Source organism: Theropithecus gelada, chromosome 3, assembly GCF_003255815.1.
Source record: "Theropithecus gelada isolate Dixy chromosome 3, Tgel_1.0, whole genome shotgun sequence".
Taxonomy (NCBI): Eukaryota; Metazoa; Chordata; class Mammalia; order Primates; family Cercopithecidae; genus Theropithecus; species Theropithecus gelada.
The window spans coordinates 10,483,538-10,503,455 of record NC_037670.1 but is presented as its reverse complement, the minus strand read 5'-3'; the positions used below and the strand labels follow the sequence as shown (position 1 = coordinate 10,503,455).

At 44.3% G+C, this 19,918-nt stretch overlaps 1 protein-coding gene across 1 annotated transcript in view; it reads left to right on the top strand.

The window, feature by feature from the left end:
* The first annotated feature begins 242 nt into the window (after positions 1–242).
* Positions 243–19,918, top strand: part of YWHAG (tyrosine 3-monooxygenase/tryptophan 5-monooxygenase activation protein gamma) — a 31,249-nt gene continuing 11,573 nt past the window's right edge. The window contains exon 1 of the mRNA XM_025378851.1: positions 243–569. Within this exon, the coding sequence (XP_025234636.1) occupies positions 483–569 (87 nt within the window). The 5' untranslated portion in view covers positions 243–482. The remainder of the gene's footprint in view (positions 570–19,918) is intronic.

The following is a 19,918-nucleotide window of genomic DNA, read 5'->3' as shown; positions in this document are numbered from 1 at the left end:
CGTCGGAGGCCTGGCGGGGCGGGGGGCTGAAGGGAGAGGGATAAGGGGGCGTCTGGAGAAGCTGGGGTGAGGGAACTGAGGAGTGAAGTGAATAAAGGGGAGAGTGGGGGCGCAGTGGGAAAGGACGTGGTGCCCGGAAGACGCGCAGTGAGCCGAGTTGGGGAGCGGGGAGCTCTAGCCGCGGCCGGGCCCGGGCGGGGCCTGGGCGGGGCTTGTGGACGGGCGGGCGGGGCCTGCCTGCGTCATGTGGCGTGGGCGGGGCCGCAGGGGGTTGTCCGCCCGTGGCACGCACAGCAGCCGCAGCCGCCTCGCTCCCGGTCCCGCGGTCGCAGCTCCAGCCGCCGCCTCCGCGCAGCCGCCGCCTCAGCCGCTCGCTCCGTGGGTCGGTCCTCTCCGGCACTTGGGCTCCAATCGCGCCCTCCAAGCCCTTCACGCCGCCCTAGTGTCCTCCTCCTTCTCCGGCCAGACCCAGCTCCGCGAAGATGGTGGACCGCGAGCAACTGGTGCAGAAAGCCCGGCTGGCCGAGCAGGCGGAGCGCTACGACGACATGGCCGCGGCCATGAAGAACGTGAGTGTCTCCTCCCCTCCCCCGCCGCTCCCTGCCCCTCCGAAGACGCGGTCCTTGGCGTGGAAGGCCCGGGGCTTCGTCGCCCTGTCGCGATGGTGGGGTCACCGCCCCGTCTCGCTCACTGAGGGGGGCCGGGGAGGGTCCCCAGAGCCGACGGGAACACGGGCTGTGACGCGGCCTCTCCTCGGCGTCCCCGGGGCCCCGCGGCGCTGCCTCTCTGGCCCGGCGCGGGCGCGGGGCGGGGCGGGGTCCCGCGGGGCTGGACTTGGGAGCGGGGTCTCCGGTCCCAGCGGCTCTAGGGGTATAGGGGATCCGAGCGGGGAGGCGTGCGCATCCTTTGTGCCCCACTTCCCCCCTCCTCCCAGCCCGGGCGTGGGGGCGGGGGACCGCATGGATGCGGTTCCTCTTTCTCTCCCTGGTGTCTGGGCGGCGCCTTTCCCATTCACTCAGCAGGTCTCCCGGTTTTCCACCTCCCCAGCCCCCCCAAAATCTTACCCACTGTCTGTCCCGACAGATCCCTGAGAATCTTCCCAGAAACATTGTATAGGGTCTCTTGAAAACCTGAGCTCCGTGGCGCAAAATCGAAACCACCTTGCTCACGTTTTTCTTAACAAAAGGCTCTTCTTTCTCCATTCCCCCAAAGCAAGTCCTCTGGCTTTTAGGAAGGGGGAACGTTTGTCTCGCTAGCGTTTTCATTGATCGTTTTCAACATGTCATCTCCATTTTATTCCCTAATGTTTTTGTATTGAAAAGGGTAGGTATTGCCTGTAAAATAAAAGGTGGTGAATGTAGCTGACTGGTTCGATCCGTGTGACATATGCCGTTTCTTTTTTGAATACAGGCACGCGTCTGTGAAATTCCTATAAGTTGGGGGAAAAAATATTCTGTCTGATCTGATAGTGCAAACAAAGCGGTGGTGAGAGGCAGTATCAAGTCATTCCAGAAGATTCTGCATTTGTCATATTGCAGAGAGCCTAGACTGGGTGGAGGCTGGGAGGAGTTATTTTAAAGGGGAAAAAGTCATTTTAAAAATTTTTGGTCGTTAGATGCATCTGAGGCTTTTTTTTTTTTTTTTTTTTTTTAAGCGAGTACGTCTTCATGCTGATGAAAAGAGAATACTGATCTCCAGTTGTCGCATTTTGTCTGGGTTGCAGATTCCTCCCTGTATTGCACCATTTTGTCAGTAACACCACATTTATCTAATGGGCTGTCAACCAGTTTGATAGTAGAGGAGGGGGAAGTATTGAACATTATGAAATGAAAGGTGGAAAATTAATGATTTCGGGCTCCCACTATCTTAATATTTAATTTCCTGCCTTATGTAACAAAGGTTTTTCAAATGCATCTCCATTGTGAAGTGGATGCTGGAGTGTACCTTGCATGTTACATCTTTTAAATGAAGCATTATTGATATTACAGATCAATTCTTGAATAACTTTACTGGTTCTCAAAAGAGGACAGTGCTGATACCTTTACATTTAAACCAGGTATTTTAACAAAGAAATGTTTTTGTCTTATTAAAGAAGAGAACCGGTTCTGAAATTCGGAATACTGCTGTGGCCACAGTCGCTGTCTTACAAGGTTTTAATGCTCAAATGATGTAAGTTGCACTTCTAATGGGTATCAGTATTGGAAATATCTTCAGTTCGTGTTATTTAATTTAGACTCTTCTAATTTTTCCGTATTTCTAGTTCCACAGGAAAGCGAGTGACCTCGCACCTATATCTATAGCAACCAAGTGATGTCACACACAATGACACAGAGGCTGCAATGCACCTAAGGGCTGGTAGGGAGTGTGCAAATGGCATTTATCCAAGGTAATGCAGAAATTAGCCGATAAGCCAGGTGGAATCGAGCACTTCATATTCCACCAGATAAGAATTAGTCCAAAAAATAAGGATTTCATTTACCCTTAAACATGCAAATCCCTGACCTCTAGCTAGGCCTTGTTCACCCTATTGCTAGCTTTCTCACAAAAGTTTATAAGATGCTTTTTTTATATTTTTAAACATTCATCTCACTTATTTAAAATACTGGGCAATGATGGAATAAAAGAAATTTTAAACGATAATATATTTTATGGAATAAAAGTAGAAATTTTAAACAAGAATATAGTTTACGATAATAGTGCAGAGATGAGATGTATACTTGTGTTTATTTCAGATAATGAATTTGGCAGGTTTTAATAAAAACCTTAAAAAAATGATGACTTTCCACTGAGTCATTTTCAGTTACTGTTAGGGAATGAGAACCAGTTCCAAAACCTTTTAAATCGAGGTTTGGGAAGTTTGTTTTTTACTAGATTTGTGCTTCTGCTCCTTCACAGTATAGAGGAAAGAACAGTTTGTAAAATAAAAACCTTTTTTCAACTCTGTTTCCTGTGACTTTAAGGAAATAGGCTCTGTCCCTCATTTTCCTCATCTATAAAATGGGACAGTACTTGAAAAAGTTGTGCGGATTCAATAAGAAATGTAGTAGGTGTTCCCAAATGGCAACTACCTAAGAAATTGTCTTCCTGTTTATAAAAGTCATCATGGAGAATTTGGAAACTGCAGAGAAAGAACCAGTCTTACCACTCAAGTGAGCTCTCTTTTAAGGCCAAAATCATCCTGTTGATGGATTAAAATTTATTTGAGTTTAATGAAATTATCCTAGTGCTAACACTATTAGAATCTGTGCAAAATGATAGTTCTGTGTGGGCAACCGGGACAGAAATACTGTATTATCCAGTATTTTGAAAAGAAGGAAAGAGGAATGTTAGGTCTTTTAAGACACGTTTAGTCTTGTATTGAAGGAGATTGAATACCTAGATGTGTCCTACGTATTAGACAATACTGTCTTGTCCTTTGACTTTTAATAGTCTCTTGAGAAGTTAATATTTTAAGTAGGCTACTGGTACTTGCCTCGGGGGGAGAAAAGGTTCAGGGCTACTAATTTTGTTGAAGTTACTGGGTTAAGCAGTTTAATTCAGTGAGGGGTGGTGGGGGCAAAGGTGGCAAAAGGCTATCGTAATTTTTCTAAATCTTCCTAGTGGGATCAGTAGACTTTCAAATTCTTACTATCTTAAATATTCCATTCCCTAGCCACCCCCCCGCCCAGCTTTTCCAGGAGATCAATAGCCATTATCACTAATGGAGTAATGGTACCTCTGTAGACTCTTCAGAGGTGGAGTTCTGCCAACCATTATTCTGAGTCATGTGGCTTGAATTGTTCTCTTCTTGAGGGTGGAAAGAATACAGATCATACAGCTTGCTATTCATGTGTTAGCCTTCACAGTAACTGAAGCAGATATTACGTCTTTTTCTGATTATTTTGGAAATCTCCTATGTGTCTTTTGAATTCTGCTGAGATTCAACATGGCGCTAAATGTTCATCCTTATTGCAGTACTGGATTAACTGCAGACCTTGGGTAGGAGTTCATCTCTTGTATTCAGGGAAGCCTTATTTATTAAGCCACTCTCTGAATTATTGAAAAGAGTGGAGAAAACGTTGTGTTTTTATCGAGGTAGAAGTTGCATAACATAACTTTAACCTAGTCACATCACATTTCAAATGTGCAGTTGAGTGGCATTGGGTACATTCAGTGTTTTGCAGCCATCACCTATGTTCAAGAAAGGAGAAAGTGGTTACTTTTAAAAAGTGATGCCGCTCTGGCCTACAGCTGGCTGGAATTCAGCACGCCATTACCGATTCAGGAATGTGTCGATAATGGAGTGCCCACAACAGCTCACAGCCAGCGATAATTGTCTATCCCTTTGTCTTCGTTTACAAGCCTCTGAACTGAAAAAAGGGAATTAGCTTTAGTTAAGTTTGTACCGTATTCCCACTTAAAAAGTTATGGAACTTGAACGCCGTATAATGTTCACCCAAATAAATAAGAACAATTTACTTGAAATCTGAGCAAATCATTACCTCTTTGGGGATTATGGAAATTTTGCTGGTGTTCTTGTGACTCGTTTTCAGCCCCAAGGCTGGCTTTATTATCAGTGATTTGCCGCCTGTGTGGTGGTGGTTTCCTAATGAGCAGGATGCAGGACTGAGACTGGGGAGCTCCTGCAGCTTGAGGCTGTCAACTGATGGGACACCAGCCCAAGACATTCAGTACATTGTGACTGTCAGCAGCTGGATGGGAAAAGTACCGTTACTTTTCCCTTCTTTGCCCACTGCTAAGATCACCGGTCCTAACCTTTTTTTTTTTTTCTTTTTTTTTCTTTTTTTGAGAGAGTCTTGCTGTCACCCATGCTGGAGTGCAGTGGACAGTGGTGTGATATCTGGGCTCACTACAACCTCTGCCTCCCAAGTTCAAGTGATTCTCCTGCCTCAGCCTCCCAAGTAGCTGGGATTACAGGCACACATCAGTCACCACGGCCAGTTAATTTTTGTATTTTTAGTAGTGACAGGGTTTCATCATGTTATCCAGGCTGGGCTCGAACTTCTGACCTCAGGATCTACCCACCTCGGCCTCCCAAAGTGCTGGGATTACAGGCGTGAGTCACCGTGCCCAGCCTCAAAAGGGAAATATCACTTTTAAATGATACATTACGTTCTCTTTGCCTTCTTTTTAGAGCTATTTAGGGTTTTACCAGATATTCCAGTCTATAGTTATGTGTGCGTTTGATTGCTTGGTTTTGTTTGTTTTTTTGAGACAAGGTCCCAATCTGTCACCCAGGCTGGAGCATGGTTCACTGCAGCCTCCACCTCACAGGCTAAAATGATCCTCCACCTCCAGCCACGCAAGTAGTTGGGACTAGTGGTGCATGCCACCACACCCGACTATTTTTTTGTATTTTTTTTTTTTTTTGTAGAGATGGGGTGTTGCCATGTTGTCCAGGCTGGTCTTGAGCTCCTGGACTAAAGCAATCTGCCCATCTTGGCCTCCCAAAGTGCTGGGATTACAGGTGTGAGCCACCACACCCAGCCCAGTCTATAATTATAAAGCAGCTAAATGTTGCCTTTCTACAAAGGCTACCAAATACCAGCTGCCTTCCGGCCTCTCTCAGAATCATTTTTCTGTATCTTCCCCAAATTCCATTTTAGGTGTCAGCTATTATTTTGCTTAAATACCAAACCATGTTATTTTACTTAACATTGTCATTTGTAGAAATCTTGAAAATTTTGATATTTTACTAAATGAATTTATGAATTTGAGTGGTAGAAATTTAGTTACACGAAAACTGATTTTTAAAAATTCCCTGGGTTGGGCACGGTGGCTCACGCCTGTAATCCCAGCACTTTTGGGAGGCCGAGGTGGGCTGATTGTGAGGTCAGGAGTTCGAAACCAGCCTGACCAACATGGTGAAACTTGTCTCTACTAAAAACACAAAAAATGGGCTGGGCATGGTGGCGCTCACCTGTAATCCCAGCCACTTGGGAGGCTGAGGCTGGAGAATTACTTGAACCTGGGAGGCGGAGGTTGCAGGGAGTTGAGATTGCACCATTGCACTCCAGCCTGGGTGACAGAGCAAGACTCCATCTCGGGAAAAAAAAAAAAAAAAAATTCCCAAAAGAAAGCTTTAATTTTAAGGTAAATAGTTATAAATAATTGGTTTGCTACCATGATTTTGTAGAAAAAATAAAAATTGTAAATCTTAAAAGACCATGTGCGTGAGTCTTTTCTTTCTGTTTAAAGAACTGGTGAAGTCTTAGTTAAATTGCTGCCAGCATTTCACTTGTTAAGTGTGTGTCCTACAGAAATAGATTTTTCTTTACTTGAGTTAAATACTACTAATATGTGCTGCATGGCATTAAGTTTTGGTTGTGGGCTGGATGCAGTGGCTCACGCCTGTAATCCCAGCACTTTGGGAGGTCAAGATGGGTTGATCTCTTGAGGTCAAGACCAGCCTCGTCAACATGGTGAAACCCCATCACTTCTAAAAATACAAAAATTAGCTGGGCATGGTGGTGTGTGCCTGTAATCCCAGCTACTCAGGAGGCTGAGATAGGAGAATCACTTGAACCCAGGAGGCAGAGGTTGCAGTGATCCGAGATCACACCAATGCACTCCAGCCTGGGTGATGGTGCGAGACTCCATCTCCAAAAAAAAAGAAAAAAAAGTTTTGGTTGTGAATAGGAAAGAGAGTGTTCTTACATATATAGATTTTTTAACGTAACATTAAAACAATAAAATTATTCCAAATAAATTCTTGGGCTTCTTAACCTTTGGAAAGGTACCTGTCTTTGGAGAGATAAAGCCCATCTTGGTGAGTGGGACCCAGGCACCCAGCTTTCCTCTGAGCAGGGGTGTCCAAGCTGGGAGTATGACAGTGACAGCAGTGGCCAGCTGAACATGTAATGACAGTAGCTGAAGAGGAGTCACTGATCCACCCCCAACCTGCCGCAAGCTGAGTATGAAGAGCAGCTGCCGTGGGCAGGGAAGTGAGGAATGGCTAAGGGAGTGTGAGGGGAAGGCTTTAAAAAGCCAGGTTTCTTTTGAAGCCATAGAGATGACTTACATTTCTTGAGCTGTCTGAAAGAAATTTCTCATGACTCTTAAGCTACCATGTTTTAAAAACCCAGATCTGGGAAACAAAATGCCTCTGGGGCTGGTTCTTTAAGAATGTAGAAATCAGCTTGAATTTTTGACTTTCTCAGTACAGACTCCTTTTGTAGCAATCTAACATGAAGCAGTGAGCATGTCTTTGCAGGGGAGGTGCAGCATAGTTAGTAACCCTGCAGGTAACCCCATACTCATTGGCAGTATGTTTTAATGTGAAGACCTGCCTGGCCTGGGTAGGCTACAGAGCAGTGGTCCCCAACCTTTTTGGCACCAGGGACCCGTTTCATGGAAGACAGTTTTTCCATGGACTGGTTGGGGGCAAGGGATAGGGGGATGGTTTGGGGATGAATCAAGCACATTGCATTTATTGTGCACTTTATTATTACTACATTGTGGTATGTAATGAAATAATTACACAACTCGCTGTAATGTAGAATCAGTGGGAGCCCTGAGCTTGTTCTACAATTAGATGGTCCCATCTAGGGGTGATGGGAGACAGTGACAGATCATCAGGCATCAGATTATCATAAGGGGTGCGGCCTACGTCCCTCGCATGTGCGGTTCACAGTAGGGTTGGCACTCCTTTGAGACTCTAATGCCACCGCTGATCTGACAGGAGGCAGAGCTCAGGTAATTGGAGCAGTGGGGAGTGACAGACTTCCTGCTCTGCAGCCAGGTTCCTGACAGGCCACAGACCCGCTGGGGACCCCTGCTATAGAGAATAGATGTTATTATTTTCAAACCTTCACATTGGGTCTTATATCTGTGTAATAGAGGTTAAGACTGGACGTTATTTTTCCTACTAGGTTGAAAAAAATGACGCTACCCAGAAAGGCAAGAAAAATGAACAGGAGAGGAGAATATGAGCGACAAAAAAGGGCCTTCCAAGGCGAGGAAAGGTAGCAGGGACAAAGGAGTAGGGAAGGAATATTCTAGAGTATCTTGGATTTTGGAATGCCATGCTTGTTTAAGGGAGTCTGTAGTCTTTGGAAGGCTGTCAACAATGGGATTGACTACTGAAGACAAAAATGTTGGTGGCCTTTAGGATGCTAGAAATTTCAGGGAAAAATGACAAGAATCACCATAATGATTCACATGCAGGGATATTTCCATCGTGTCTTTTTCTGCAGTTTACATTCTTTTGCACCTTGCCTTTTTCACTTGACATCATTTCAATGATACTCTGTCGTTATTTTCAGTAGCTGAATAATCCTGTGGATATATCATAATTTGATTTTTTTTTTACTTAGTATTTAGGCTGTTTCCAAATTTACATTTGTAAATAATATTGATGAGGGTATAGATGGTCCCTGATTTCAGATGGTTTAACTTAATGATCTTATCTTTTCTTTTTTCTTTTCTTTTCTTTTTTTGAGACAGTCTCGCTCTTTTGCTCAGGCTGGAGTGCAGTGGCGCAATCTCAGCTTACTACCACCCTGCCTCCTGAGTTCCAGCGATTCTCGTGCCTCAGCTTCCCAAGTAGCTCGGATTACAGGCACGTACCACCATGCCCGACTAATTTTTGTATTTTTAGTATAAATGGGGTTTCCCCATGTTGGCCAGGCTGTCTCCAACTCCTGGCCTCAGGTGATCTGCCCGCCTTGGCCTCCCAGAGTGCTAGGGTTACAGGCATGAGCCACGGTGCCTGTCCTTAACCTGACGATTTTTCGACTTTACGATGGTGCAGAAACAGTAGGCATTCAGTAAGCTCTTCCACTTAGGAGGGTCACGTCCCCATAAACGAGTTGTACGTCAGGGAGCATCTGGTATCTTTCAGGCACAATTTGTACGTTAAGACAGACCCAAGAGGGGAATTGCTGGAAAACCAGCTAAGAATAATGTTTAAGGTCCTCACTAGTACAGGGTATTCTTTCTTGAAAGTTTTGAAAAATTTGTTTGAATAGGTATTATGTGCACATGTTTCAGAATTCAAAAGGCACCTGTCACCCTTTGTCCTCTAGGAAGGAAAATGAGGTTGAAGCAGGGGTAGGCTCGAGTGCTGGCTTATTTGAGGCAGGGCCCATCTCCCTTATGCTTCTTTGGAGTGATTCCTTTTTTTTCCCTTTGACTAATGGAAACTTTCAAACATACAAAATAAAGACAAATAGTACAGTAACCCCCGTACACCCAGCTTCACCATTTTCCAGCATATTGGTCTTTTATCTGCATTACATTTTCTTACTCTTTCTGGCCTCCTCAGGGATTATTTTACCAATATGGAATATGGCTTTTTGGAGACAGTCTCGCTCTGTTGCCCAGGCTAGAGTGTAATGGTGCAATCTCAGCTCACTGCAACCTCCCCCTCCTGGGTTCAAGCGATTCTCCTACCTCCCGAGTAGTTGGGATTACAGGTGCTCACCCCCACGCCTGGCTAATTTTTGCCTTTTTAATAGAGACTGGGTTTCACCATGTTAGCCAGGCTGATCTCGAACTCCTGACCTCAAGTGATCCGCCTGCAGGCGTGTTTTTGTTTTTCATCGTTTGCTGGCCCTGTAGAAAAAGGCTTCAGGTTTTTGGAACTTGATCTATTTATTGAAGAAGGAAAAACAATATGGCAAAACTTCAAACAAAGCTATCGTTAACAGATTAAATTTTTAAAACTTAGGTAGAATATATTTCTGCTGACATTATTTGGAACTGTGGCATGTAGATTCTCAAAAACACTTGCTGAGTGAATTACAACTACCTCTTACTTTCATTTTGTGGTACCCTGTTGCATTTTGATCTTGGTTTTCTCTGTTCATCATCTGGCTGTGTGTGTGTGTATGTGTATGTGTGTATTAATAAATGATGACCAAAACACTTTAGCAAGTGTTTATATCTGCTGTAAAAATATAGTACCATTATTTACTGAGTTGTTGCAGTTCTGAAATGCTGATGAGTTAAGCTAAGCATCTGGACCACAATGGAAAACTTAGGGTACTTTTTGGCATGAATTTTTTTACATCTATTCTCTAAATTTCTGCATTGACTAAAATCTTTTTGGGAAGACAAAAGATTTTTTAAATTACACATTGTTAGATGAAATATTGTAATATAGTTTGATATTTACTGTCACATTGGGAAGCATTTTTATATACTTTTCCCAATTAATTTAACAACAGTTTTATAAAGTGATAGTCTTCTCATTTTAAAGGTGGATATGTTTAATTTGCCTTAAAATTTTTTTTCAAAGTCTAAGGCTCTTGGTTTGCAATCCCAGCACTTTGGGAGGCTGGGTGGCTCACGCCTGTAATCCCAGCACTCTGGGAGGTGGAGGCGGGCTGGTCACCTGAGGTCAGGAGTTTGAGACCAGCCTGGCCAACATGGTGAAGCCCTGTCTCTACTAAAAATACAAAAATTAGCGGGCATGGTGGCATGCGCCTATAGTCCCAGCTGCTCGGAGGCTGAGGCATGAGAATCACTAGAACCAGGGAGACAGAGGCTGCAGTGAGCTGAGATTGTGCCACGGCACTCTAGCCTGGGCAACAGATTCTGTCTCCAAAAAAAAAAAAAAAAACCCACAAAGTCTAAAGCTCTTATTTTAAGTTTTTGTTTTTTCTAGAAAAGGGGTCATGGGTAAAGTGGATACCAGCTGTTGTTTCAATTGATCTCTTTTAATTAATTTTAGCTTATGTTCCATTGCTTGCAGATGCATGGAAAATCCTTTTAAACTACTGCATATTTAATAATTTTTCCATTGGTTAACCTTGAGGTGGTGGCGTGTCGTCTAGGTTTAAATACAGAAGAACACATTTCCTTTAGGACAGTTGCAAGATGTATTACTCAATACAAGTGTAACCCTGTTTCTTTCAGAAAACATCATTTGATCCCACGATTGCAGTGTGTTTTTTAAATGTCATTTAACAAAGGAGAGCTTGAGATTTTTTTTTTTTTTTTTTTTTTTTTTGGAGACGGAGTCTTGCTCTGTCGCCCAGGCTGGAGTGCAGTGGCCGGATCTCAGCTCACTGCAAGCTCCTCCTCCCGGGTTCACGCCATTCTCCCGCCTCAGCCTCCCGAGTAGCTGGGACTACAGGCGCCCGCCACCTCGCCCGGCTAGTTTTTTGTATTTTTTTAGTAGAGACGGGGTTTCACCGTGTCAGCCAGGATGGTCTCGATCTCCTGACCTCGTGATCCGCCCGTCTCGGCCTCCCAAAGTGCTGGGATTACAGGCTTGAGCCACCGTGCCCGGCCGAGCTTGAGATTTTTAACGTGAGGTAAGTGCCGTAGTTTTGCTGTTGTAGTCTTCGAGATACTGCCAGGAGGCATGAGGGTACCACTCAGAACTTAATGGAAGCAGATACCTCACTCAAAAGAAATAGATCTCGGAGGAAGAGAAAACCTTTTGTATAGCAAATAAAAACCAGTATAATATGGTTTTATGTGGAATTTGCAAACTGGAGTTTGGAACATGTTTTGAGGATTTGGGTGAAGATCAAAGGAAGAAAAGAGATGCTAGTTTTTTATATTGTGTATAAGATATTTTTGTAGACATTTGAGTGTTTTTTTGTTTCTTTGTTTTCTGAGACAGATTTTCCCTCTTATTGCCAAGGCTGGAGTGCAGTGGCGCGATCTCAGCGCACTGCAACCTCCGCCTCCCGGGTTCAAGTGATTCTCCTGCTTCAACCTCCCAAGTAGCACACGCCACCATGCCCAGCTAATCTTTTTGTATTTTTAGTAGAGACAGGGTTTCTCCATGTTGGTCAAGCTGGTGTTGAACTCCTGACCTCAGGTGATCCACCTGCCTTGGCCTCCCAAAGTGCTAGGATTACAAGCATGAGCCACCGTGCCCGGCAGACATTTGAGTATTTGAATGTAAGCATTTGAATATTTTGAAGACATTTTAGGCAGTTGGAAGAAATGAATGCACTGATCTCAAATCCTAGGAAAGATACGGTTGTGATGGGGTTCCTGTTGAACATCTGTGGGGATCTTGATTCCACAAAATAAATTGAAGTAAGCCCAGAATGCTGTGCAACTGGAGACAGACATTGAGTTCACACTGGTCCTCAAGGAGGGTTTCCTAGAGGAAGTGATGCCTGCGCAGTGTCTTTGTGGGGCTTGAGGGAGGGGGAGAGGTTGGAGGAAGGAATAACCAGGCAGAGGGCATGGGATGCTTAGTTTCAGTATGGAAAAGGAGAATCGGTGGCATGATTTGTTTAGTTCCTGTTGGTAGCATTCAGGGAATGCTGTGGTGGTGTGCTTTTGAGGGAGTAGCAGGAAATGAGTTGAAACAGGCTAACAGGAACCAGTTCATGAAGGGCCTTCTGGAGTTCGTTTCTTCTTAAGCCATGGTGAGTCTCTTCAGGCTGAAGAGGACCATGATCTAATTTTTGGTGTGGAGAGATCCCAGGCAGCAGTGTGGAAACTGAGTAGGACAGTGGGGCAGAGCGAGGGAAGGCTGAGGAGTAGATTGTCGGGTCTAGTCTTCAGGGACCTGGACAAGAACGGCGAGGGCAGATTAGAGAGGGAGAAATGGGTGGCCGGAGATAGAAGAAGAAAGAGGAGAAAATGGTGGAAAAGATGAATTTAGGTGTTATGCTGAATTTGAGGAAACACTTAAGTGGAGGCAAATTAACTTGGCTACAGGTCAGTTTGGCGCTTATAACAGCACCTGGCACAGTGTAAGCAAAAAAACATTTAGGATCCACTAATAACCAGGCTGGCCTAACCCCTGCAGAATATAATATCCTCTTCCCTGGTAGAACTGACGTTCGAGAGGGAGCCTTCTTTAAGGTATCCATGTGTATTGGAACCATGCAGAACAAAGGTCACCCAGAGAAAAATAGTGACTGGAACGAGGAAGGAAAGACCAGGAAAGAAGGCTGACAAGGGGTGGAGAGCCTCAGGAAAGAGTGGTCATCAGGGTTAGATGCCTCTGTGAACTCAGACAAGATGAAGGCCAAGAGCACTGCATGCGTGGGGTCACGGGATCGGAAGACAGTGACCACTGTGTAGGGCTGTGGGTTGAGGAGGAAGTGAAACATGGAAGAAATGGTAACAATTGCAGACTTAATTCCAGAACCTTGATTTTGAAAGAACCAGGAAGAGGTGGGATTGAAATGCATCATTTATTTTTTATTTTATTTATTTATTATTTATTTTTTTGAGGTGGAGTCTCACTTGGTAGCCCAGGCTGGAGTGCAGTGGCGCGATCTCGGCTTCCTGAAACCTCCACCTCCCGGGTCCTGGGTTCAGGCAATTCTGCTGCCTCAGCCTCCCGAGTAGCTGGGATTACAGGCTCACGCCACCATACCCAGCTAATTTTTGTATTTTTAGTAGAGATGGGTTTCACCATATTGGCCAGGCTGGTCTTGAAGACCTCATGATCTGGCTGCCTCAGCCTCCTAAAGTGCTGGGATTACAGGCATGAGCCACTGCTCCCCGTCTCATTTATTTATTTTAAACCTTAACTTTCGCTGTATGTTAATGGGAAAGAGTAGGAGAGGGAGAATAGAAGAATGTAATAGAATAGTGGGATTCCATGGAGGGGGAAGAAACATCTTTTGTTGGCACTTAACAGAGGAGGTAGTGATAGGTGCAGCTACTTTTGGAAGAAAGGCCTTAGGATGGACCTAACTAATGGTCACATTCCTCTATGAAGAAGAGGTGGCAGTAACCTAGGATTGCCAGGTTTATAGTGACTTCAACCTCTAGTCTCTCTCTGTGTTCCCCTCCCTCACGTAAATCTTGGTTGTGAGAGTGGGAGGGGCAGGGGGTTGCATTGATCTGGGTATTTTAGGGATGGTGTAGCAGAAGGACAAGACATGGTATGCCTGCAGAAAGAATGGAGTTGCTGGGTCTCCATGAACCTTGCAGGGAGTGAATAAAGCCTGAAGGGAAGGTGCTGGGAGAGAAAGGACAGTATTCAAGAGTAAGTCTTATAGGTAAGAGTGGGGACTGGGAAGTTACAAGAGTTTGACTTTAAAAGTGAATGATTCTACTTAAGGTCAAGAGTGTGGCTTGCGGTAAGTTGTCCCAATTGACTAGTTCAACTAATGTTTATAATTCATTTTTGAGAATAGCCTTGGGATAATGGAAGTGGAACCAGAGGTCTGGACACAGATAAATAACCCTATTTAAAGTGAGCATGACATTGATTCCAGGAGAAATTGTAGAAGCAAAGATCAGACGTGAAAGAGATTATCACGTAGGAGTCAATATGGGTGTGTTTAAGAACCTTTTTAACTAATTTTGATCGAACTAATTTTGGAATAGGGTTTTTGACTGCCAGCCATGGAAGTGCTGGAACATAGTATATCTGGATTTTTTCAAGGCATTTGATGAGGTGTCTTCCTGATATGGAGTTAGGTGAGTTGCAGAGGCATGTCATGTGCCCTGATTGTTTTAACAAGCCTAATTCTGAGGCGGGCAGATCACCTGAGCTCAGGAGTTCAAGACCAGCCTGGCCAGCATGGTGAAACCCTGTCTCTACTAAAAATGCAAAAATTAGCTAGGCGTGGTGGCATGCACCTGTGGTCCCAGATACTCGGGAGGCTGAGGTGGGAGGATCTCTTGGACCCAGGAGGTGGAGGCTGCAGTGAGCTGAGATTGCACCACTGCATTCCAGCCTAGGCAACAGAGCAAGACTCTGACTCAAAAAAAAAAAAAAAGCCTAATTGTTTGCTTAAAGTCCTATACCTTGCTCCCCAGATTCATCTGTTCCATTCCACTTGGTGCAGGTGTTGCTTAACAGTAACACTTGCAGAGAATGATAGATCTTGGGCTTTGACTGCCATCTCAATAGGAATTGAGTATGATTTGCTTTTCATAAGTCAGTTTAGTTTGGAGCTTTGAAATACCGTATTAGTTTTTGCTTGTCTTAAAGTACCCCAAACAAGTATTTGTTGATTCTCACAATTCTGTGGGTTTGCTGAGTAGCTGGTCTAGGCCAGCTGCGCTGCACTGAGACTGGGTGAACTGCAGTGGCCTCACCCACAGTCTCTCACCTCCAGGTTAACCCAGGCTTCTTCACGGGGTGGTGGAAGATCCCAGCAGCGAGTCCCAATGCACAGGCACTTGCTTATCTCATACAGCCTTGCTTATCTCATACTTGCTCAGGCTCCATTAGTTAAAACCAAGTCACATGACCAAGTTCAGATTATGGAGGTAGAGAGATACCCAATCTCTTGATGGGAGTAGCTGGATGCATATTGGAAAGGAAGTGGGTGGAAGGAATGACAGAGTCAGGAGGTGTTACTAGGACCCTTTTTGAAAACAATCTCTGCTGGGTACGTCACGTGTAGATTGATGTCATTCAGCGCACATTCAGAAGTGACTGTTGAGTTAAGGTCCCACCGTGATTCATGGGTGATGCTGATTCACATGGCCGAGCCCAGATTCCAGGGGTGGAGTATAAGCGTTATATTAATGTGAAGAAGCAGAGAGAGGTGTGATGGGAAGAGTCTGAGTCTGGTAGCCGGGGTATTGAGAACTCACAGGAGGGTTCTTCTGCTTCCACAGTATACGCGTTTGGAGCAGATGATCCTTTGCTGATATGGAGGCCATCCTGTGCATTGTAGGGTGTTCAGCAGCATCCCTGGCCTCTACCCAGTAGATACCTTAATAAAGCTGATTGTTAAAAATGGCTGCAATACGCCATAGTTTACAACAACTTTTACACATAAAAAAAGAAGTTTTTGTTTTTCTCTTGAGACAGAGTCTTGCTCTGTCACCCAGGCTGGAGTGCAATGGTGCAGTCTCGGCTCGCTGCAACCTCTGCCTCCTGGGTTCAAGCAATTCTCCTACCTCAGCCTCTCGAGTAGCTGGGATTACAGGCGCCCACCACCATGCCCGGCTAATTTTTGTATTTTTAGTGGAGACGGGGCTTCATCATGTTGGCTAGGCTAGTCTCGAATTCCTGACCTCAGGTGATCCTCCCACCTCGGTCTCCCAAAGTGTTGTGATTACAGGTGTGTGCCACTGCACCCGGCTGGTTAATTTTTTAATAGTTTAATTTTTTGTTGGGAAAGTCCTCTCTCCCCCCGACTTCCAAATCAGATCTATGATAAAACTAGTAATTAATTAGAAATAGTCGCTAATTTGTTTGATGAGTTCAGAAAGTAGCCCAGGGGAGGTTTGAAGCCTGATACACTAAATAGCAGACTGAGGGGTATTGATAAGCGGGAGCGCATTTAGGGGAAGATCGGGACAGGGAGGCGGGTGTGGCCTGGCTGTGGAAACAGTGAGTAAGGTTAGAGAAGATTCTAGGATATGAGAACCAACTTCGCCAGTTTCAAAAATGGATTCTGGCCCCCAAGAGAGAACAATCTTAAGGCCAGTGAATGGCAGTTGTAGGGAAATAAGCAGCCTTGATATGAAGAATTCAAGTACTTATTAACCTCTGAAGGTGGAATTCAACCAAGTTCTCACAGAAGTGTGCAACAGAGGGTCAGAGACCATCCTTCACCCAGCGGGGTTTGTAAGAGGGAAGGGAGTGCAGAGTGGATTATCTGTATTTCAGAGTACGTTATCTTAGTGTGTTTCTTCTTTGACCTTTTCCTCCATATTGGTGGGATCGAATGCCTCATAATGACAGATACCCATGGCAGGACATGTAAATTTCCTGCTCTTTTTCATCTTTCCTTTATGATAGCTGTGCATAAACTTAAAACAAGGCCTTTCATTCACCTTTTTGGAGAGGATATTAAGAAATATAACCTGCATTACACTACTAGGAGGACACAAGAGGAGGATTAAATGTAAGAGCCAGAGGTCTGTGCTCCATTACAGTGAGTTTTCTCTGGTAAGTCCACATATTATGAAACGTCAGGTATTTCAGATTTTGTATTTCAAACAAAAGAGTTGATGTTTGATTGCTCGTGTGTGTGAGAGTGCTGTATAAACTGTTGTATAGTGCAGCAATTTTTCAATAGCTTTGTTGAGATATAGTTTACATACCGTGCGATTCACCCATTCAAATTGTGCAATTTAATGGTTTTCAGTATGTTCAGACTTGCATAACCATCACCACATTTTAGAACGTGCCATCAACCCAAAAAGAAACCCCATATTGGCAGTCATTCCCCATCACCTCCCCTCCCAACCCAGCCCTAAGTAACCACTAATCTGCTTTCTGTTTCTATGGATTTGCCTATTCTGGACATATTATGTAACTGGAATCATACAGTATGCAGTCTTTTGTGACTGGCTGCTTCCATTTAGCAAAATGTTTTCAAGATCATCAGTGAAGCATGTTATCAGTGCATCATTTGTGTGTCTAAATAATATTCCATTATATAGATCACACTACATTTTGTTCAGCCATTCCTCATTTGATGGACATTTGAATTGTTTCCATCTTTTGGCTCTTAGGACTAATGTTGCTGTGAACCTTACAAGATTTCTTTTTTTTTTTTTTTTGAGACAAGAGTGTTGCTCTGTCACCCAGGCTGGAGTGCAGTGGTGCCACCTTGGCTCACTACAGCCTCTGCCTTCTGGGTTCAAGTGATTCTCGTGTCTTGGCCTCCTGAGTAGCTGGGATTACAGGTGCGAGCCACCACGCCTGGCTGATTTTTGTGTTTTTAGTAGAGATGGATCTCACCATGTTGCCCAGGCTGGTCTCAAACTCCTGACCTCAAATGATCTGCCAACTTCAGCCTCCTAAAGTGCTGGGGTTACAGGCATGAGCCAATGCTCCCAGCCCCTGTACAAGATTTTGTATGGGCCAGGTGCGATGGCTCCCCCTGCACTTTGGGGGTCTGGGGGACAGGAGGATCACTTAAGCCCAGGAGTTTGAGACCAGCTGCAGCAGCATGGTGAGACCCCCATCTCTACAGAAACTAAAAAAATTAGCCGGCCGTGGTGGCACATGCCTGTAGTCCCAGCTACTCAGGAAGCTAGGCGGAGGCAGAAGGACTGAGCCCGAGGCTGCAGTGAGCCGTGATCATACTACTGCACTCCAGCCTGGTTGACAGAGTGAGACCCTGTCTCAAAAAAAAAGAATTTTGTATGGACGTATGTTTTTATTTCTCTTGTATTTATCTGTGAGTGGAATTGCTGAGTCATAATGCTGCTAAGGAAGCATTTTGAGAAACCACTACAATTCTTAACCTAGAGAAATAAATATGCATGGTTCCCATCTGAATCGACGAGGGGTAGGGCTGCTTGAGGAGATATTATAATAAAAACCCTCCCTCCTTGGTTAAGAACTATTTGTATAGTGGAAAGCATGCAGGATTTGGAGCCAGTGTATTTGAGTTCTGTTCTTCAGCTCTGAGCCTTAATTTTCTTTAAATTAGGAATAATGATACTTAATCATAAATGATTGTCTTGAGGGCGAGGAGTTAATAGTTTTGTTGAAAAATCCATCTCTGATCACAGAAGTTTATTAGAAAAATATAGACTAGATGGATATTTTCTTAACATGATAGAGAAAAACACAATTAAACCAAGAGCTGACATTTAAGAATGAAACCACTGGAAATAGTTCCATTGAATTCAAAACAAAACAAAAAAATGCTCTTAAGCATTGTTGATATTGGCCTTGTCCAGGTAGCATATGATTCAAGTATAGGAAGTTCTAGCTATGGGAAAGGACAGGTGATATTTGGAAACCATAGGTTATGTTTGTAGAGAATAAACTGGAAAAATACTAGAATTGATTGTTAGTGAAACAGGGCTGATCCATACAGTTGCCCCTTGCACAGTGTGTGAGTTAGGGGCACAGTCAAATCCCATGTGTAACTTTTTTGGTTTTTTGTTTGTGTGTGTTTTGTTTTGTTTTCTGAGATGGAGCCTCACTGTATCGCCCAGGCTGGATGGAGTGTGATGGCGTGATCTCGGCTCACTGCAACCTCCGCCTCCCAGATTCAAGCAATTATCCTGTCTCAGCCTCCGAGTAGCTGGCATTACAGATGTATGCCACCACGCCTGGCTAATTTTTTGTATTTTAGTAGTGACAGGGTTTCACCATGTTGCCCAGGCTGGTCTCGAACTCCTGAGCTCAGGCAATTCACCCGCTTTGGACTCCCAAAGTGCTGGGATTACAGGCGTGAGTCACTGCGCTTGGCAGAAAATATTATTAAGAAAAGTATAAGAGAAACTATATTTACTCTTCCTTAAGTGGAAGTCGGTCGTTGTAAAGGTCTTCATCCGCATGGTCTTCATGTTGAATAGGCTGAGCAGGAGGACAGAGAGGATTGGGCTTGCTGTCTCAGGAGTGGCAGAGGTAGAGGAAAATTCACATGTAAGTGGATTTGTGCAGTTCAAACCTGTGTTGTCCAAGGGTCAACAGTATAGTATATATTCTGTATACTGTTTTTAACTGTATAAAGATATCCTTTGTTCTTCGTTGTATCTTTATCATTTTTATACATTATTATTATTTCTGTATATATTTTTTGAGATGGAATCTTGCTCTGTTGCCCAGGCTAGAGTGCAGTGGCACAATCTTGGCTCACTGCAACCTCCGCCTCCTGGGTTCAAGTGACTCCTGTCTCAGCCTCCTGAGTAGCTAGGATTACAGGCGCGCACCACCACGCCCAGCTAATTTTTGTATTTTTAGTAGAGACGAGGTTTCACCATCTTGGCCAGTCTAGTCTCAAACTCCTGACCTCAGGTGATCCGCCCACCTCAGCCTCCCAAAGTGCTGGGATTACAGGCGTGAGCCACTGCCCCCAGCCTATTACCATTATTTTTATACAGCTAAGTTAAAACACACAGAAAGCAAAGAAGTGTGAGTTTGAGTTTGTTGTATACATCCATAAACTGTTTATATAAAATTACTGGCATTGGGCTTTTCTGAAAACTTGGCCTTCAAGGTTGTCTTTAAGCTCCAATTGTAGGTACGAATAACGGTAACTAGTGGAGAGGGTTTGTTGGAATAGGTACTACTAGTCATTGGTACAAAGTCCAACCTAATCAACCTTGACTG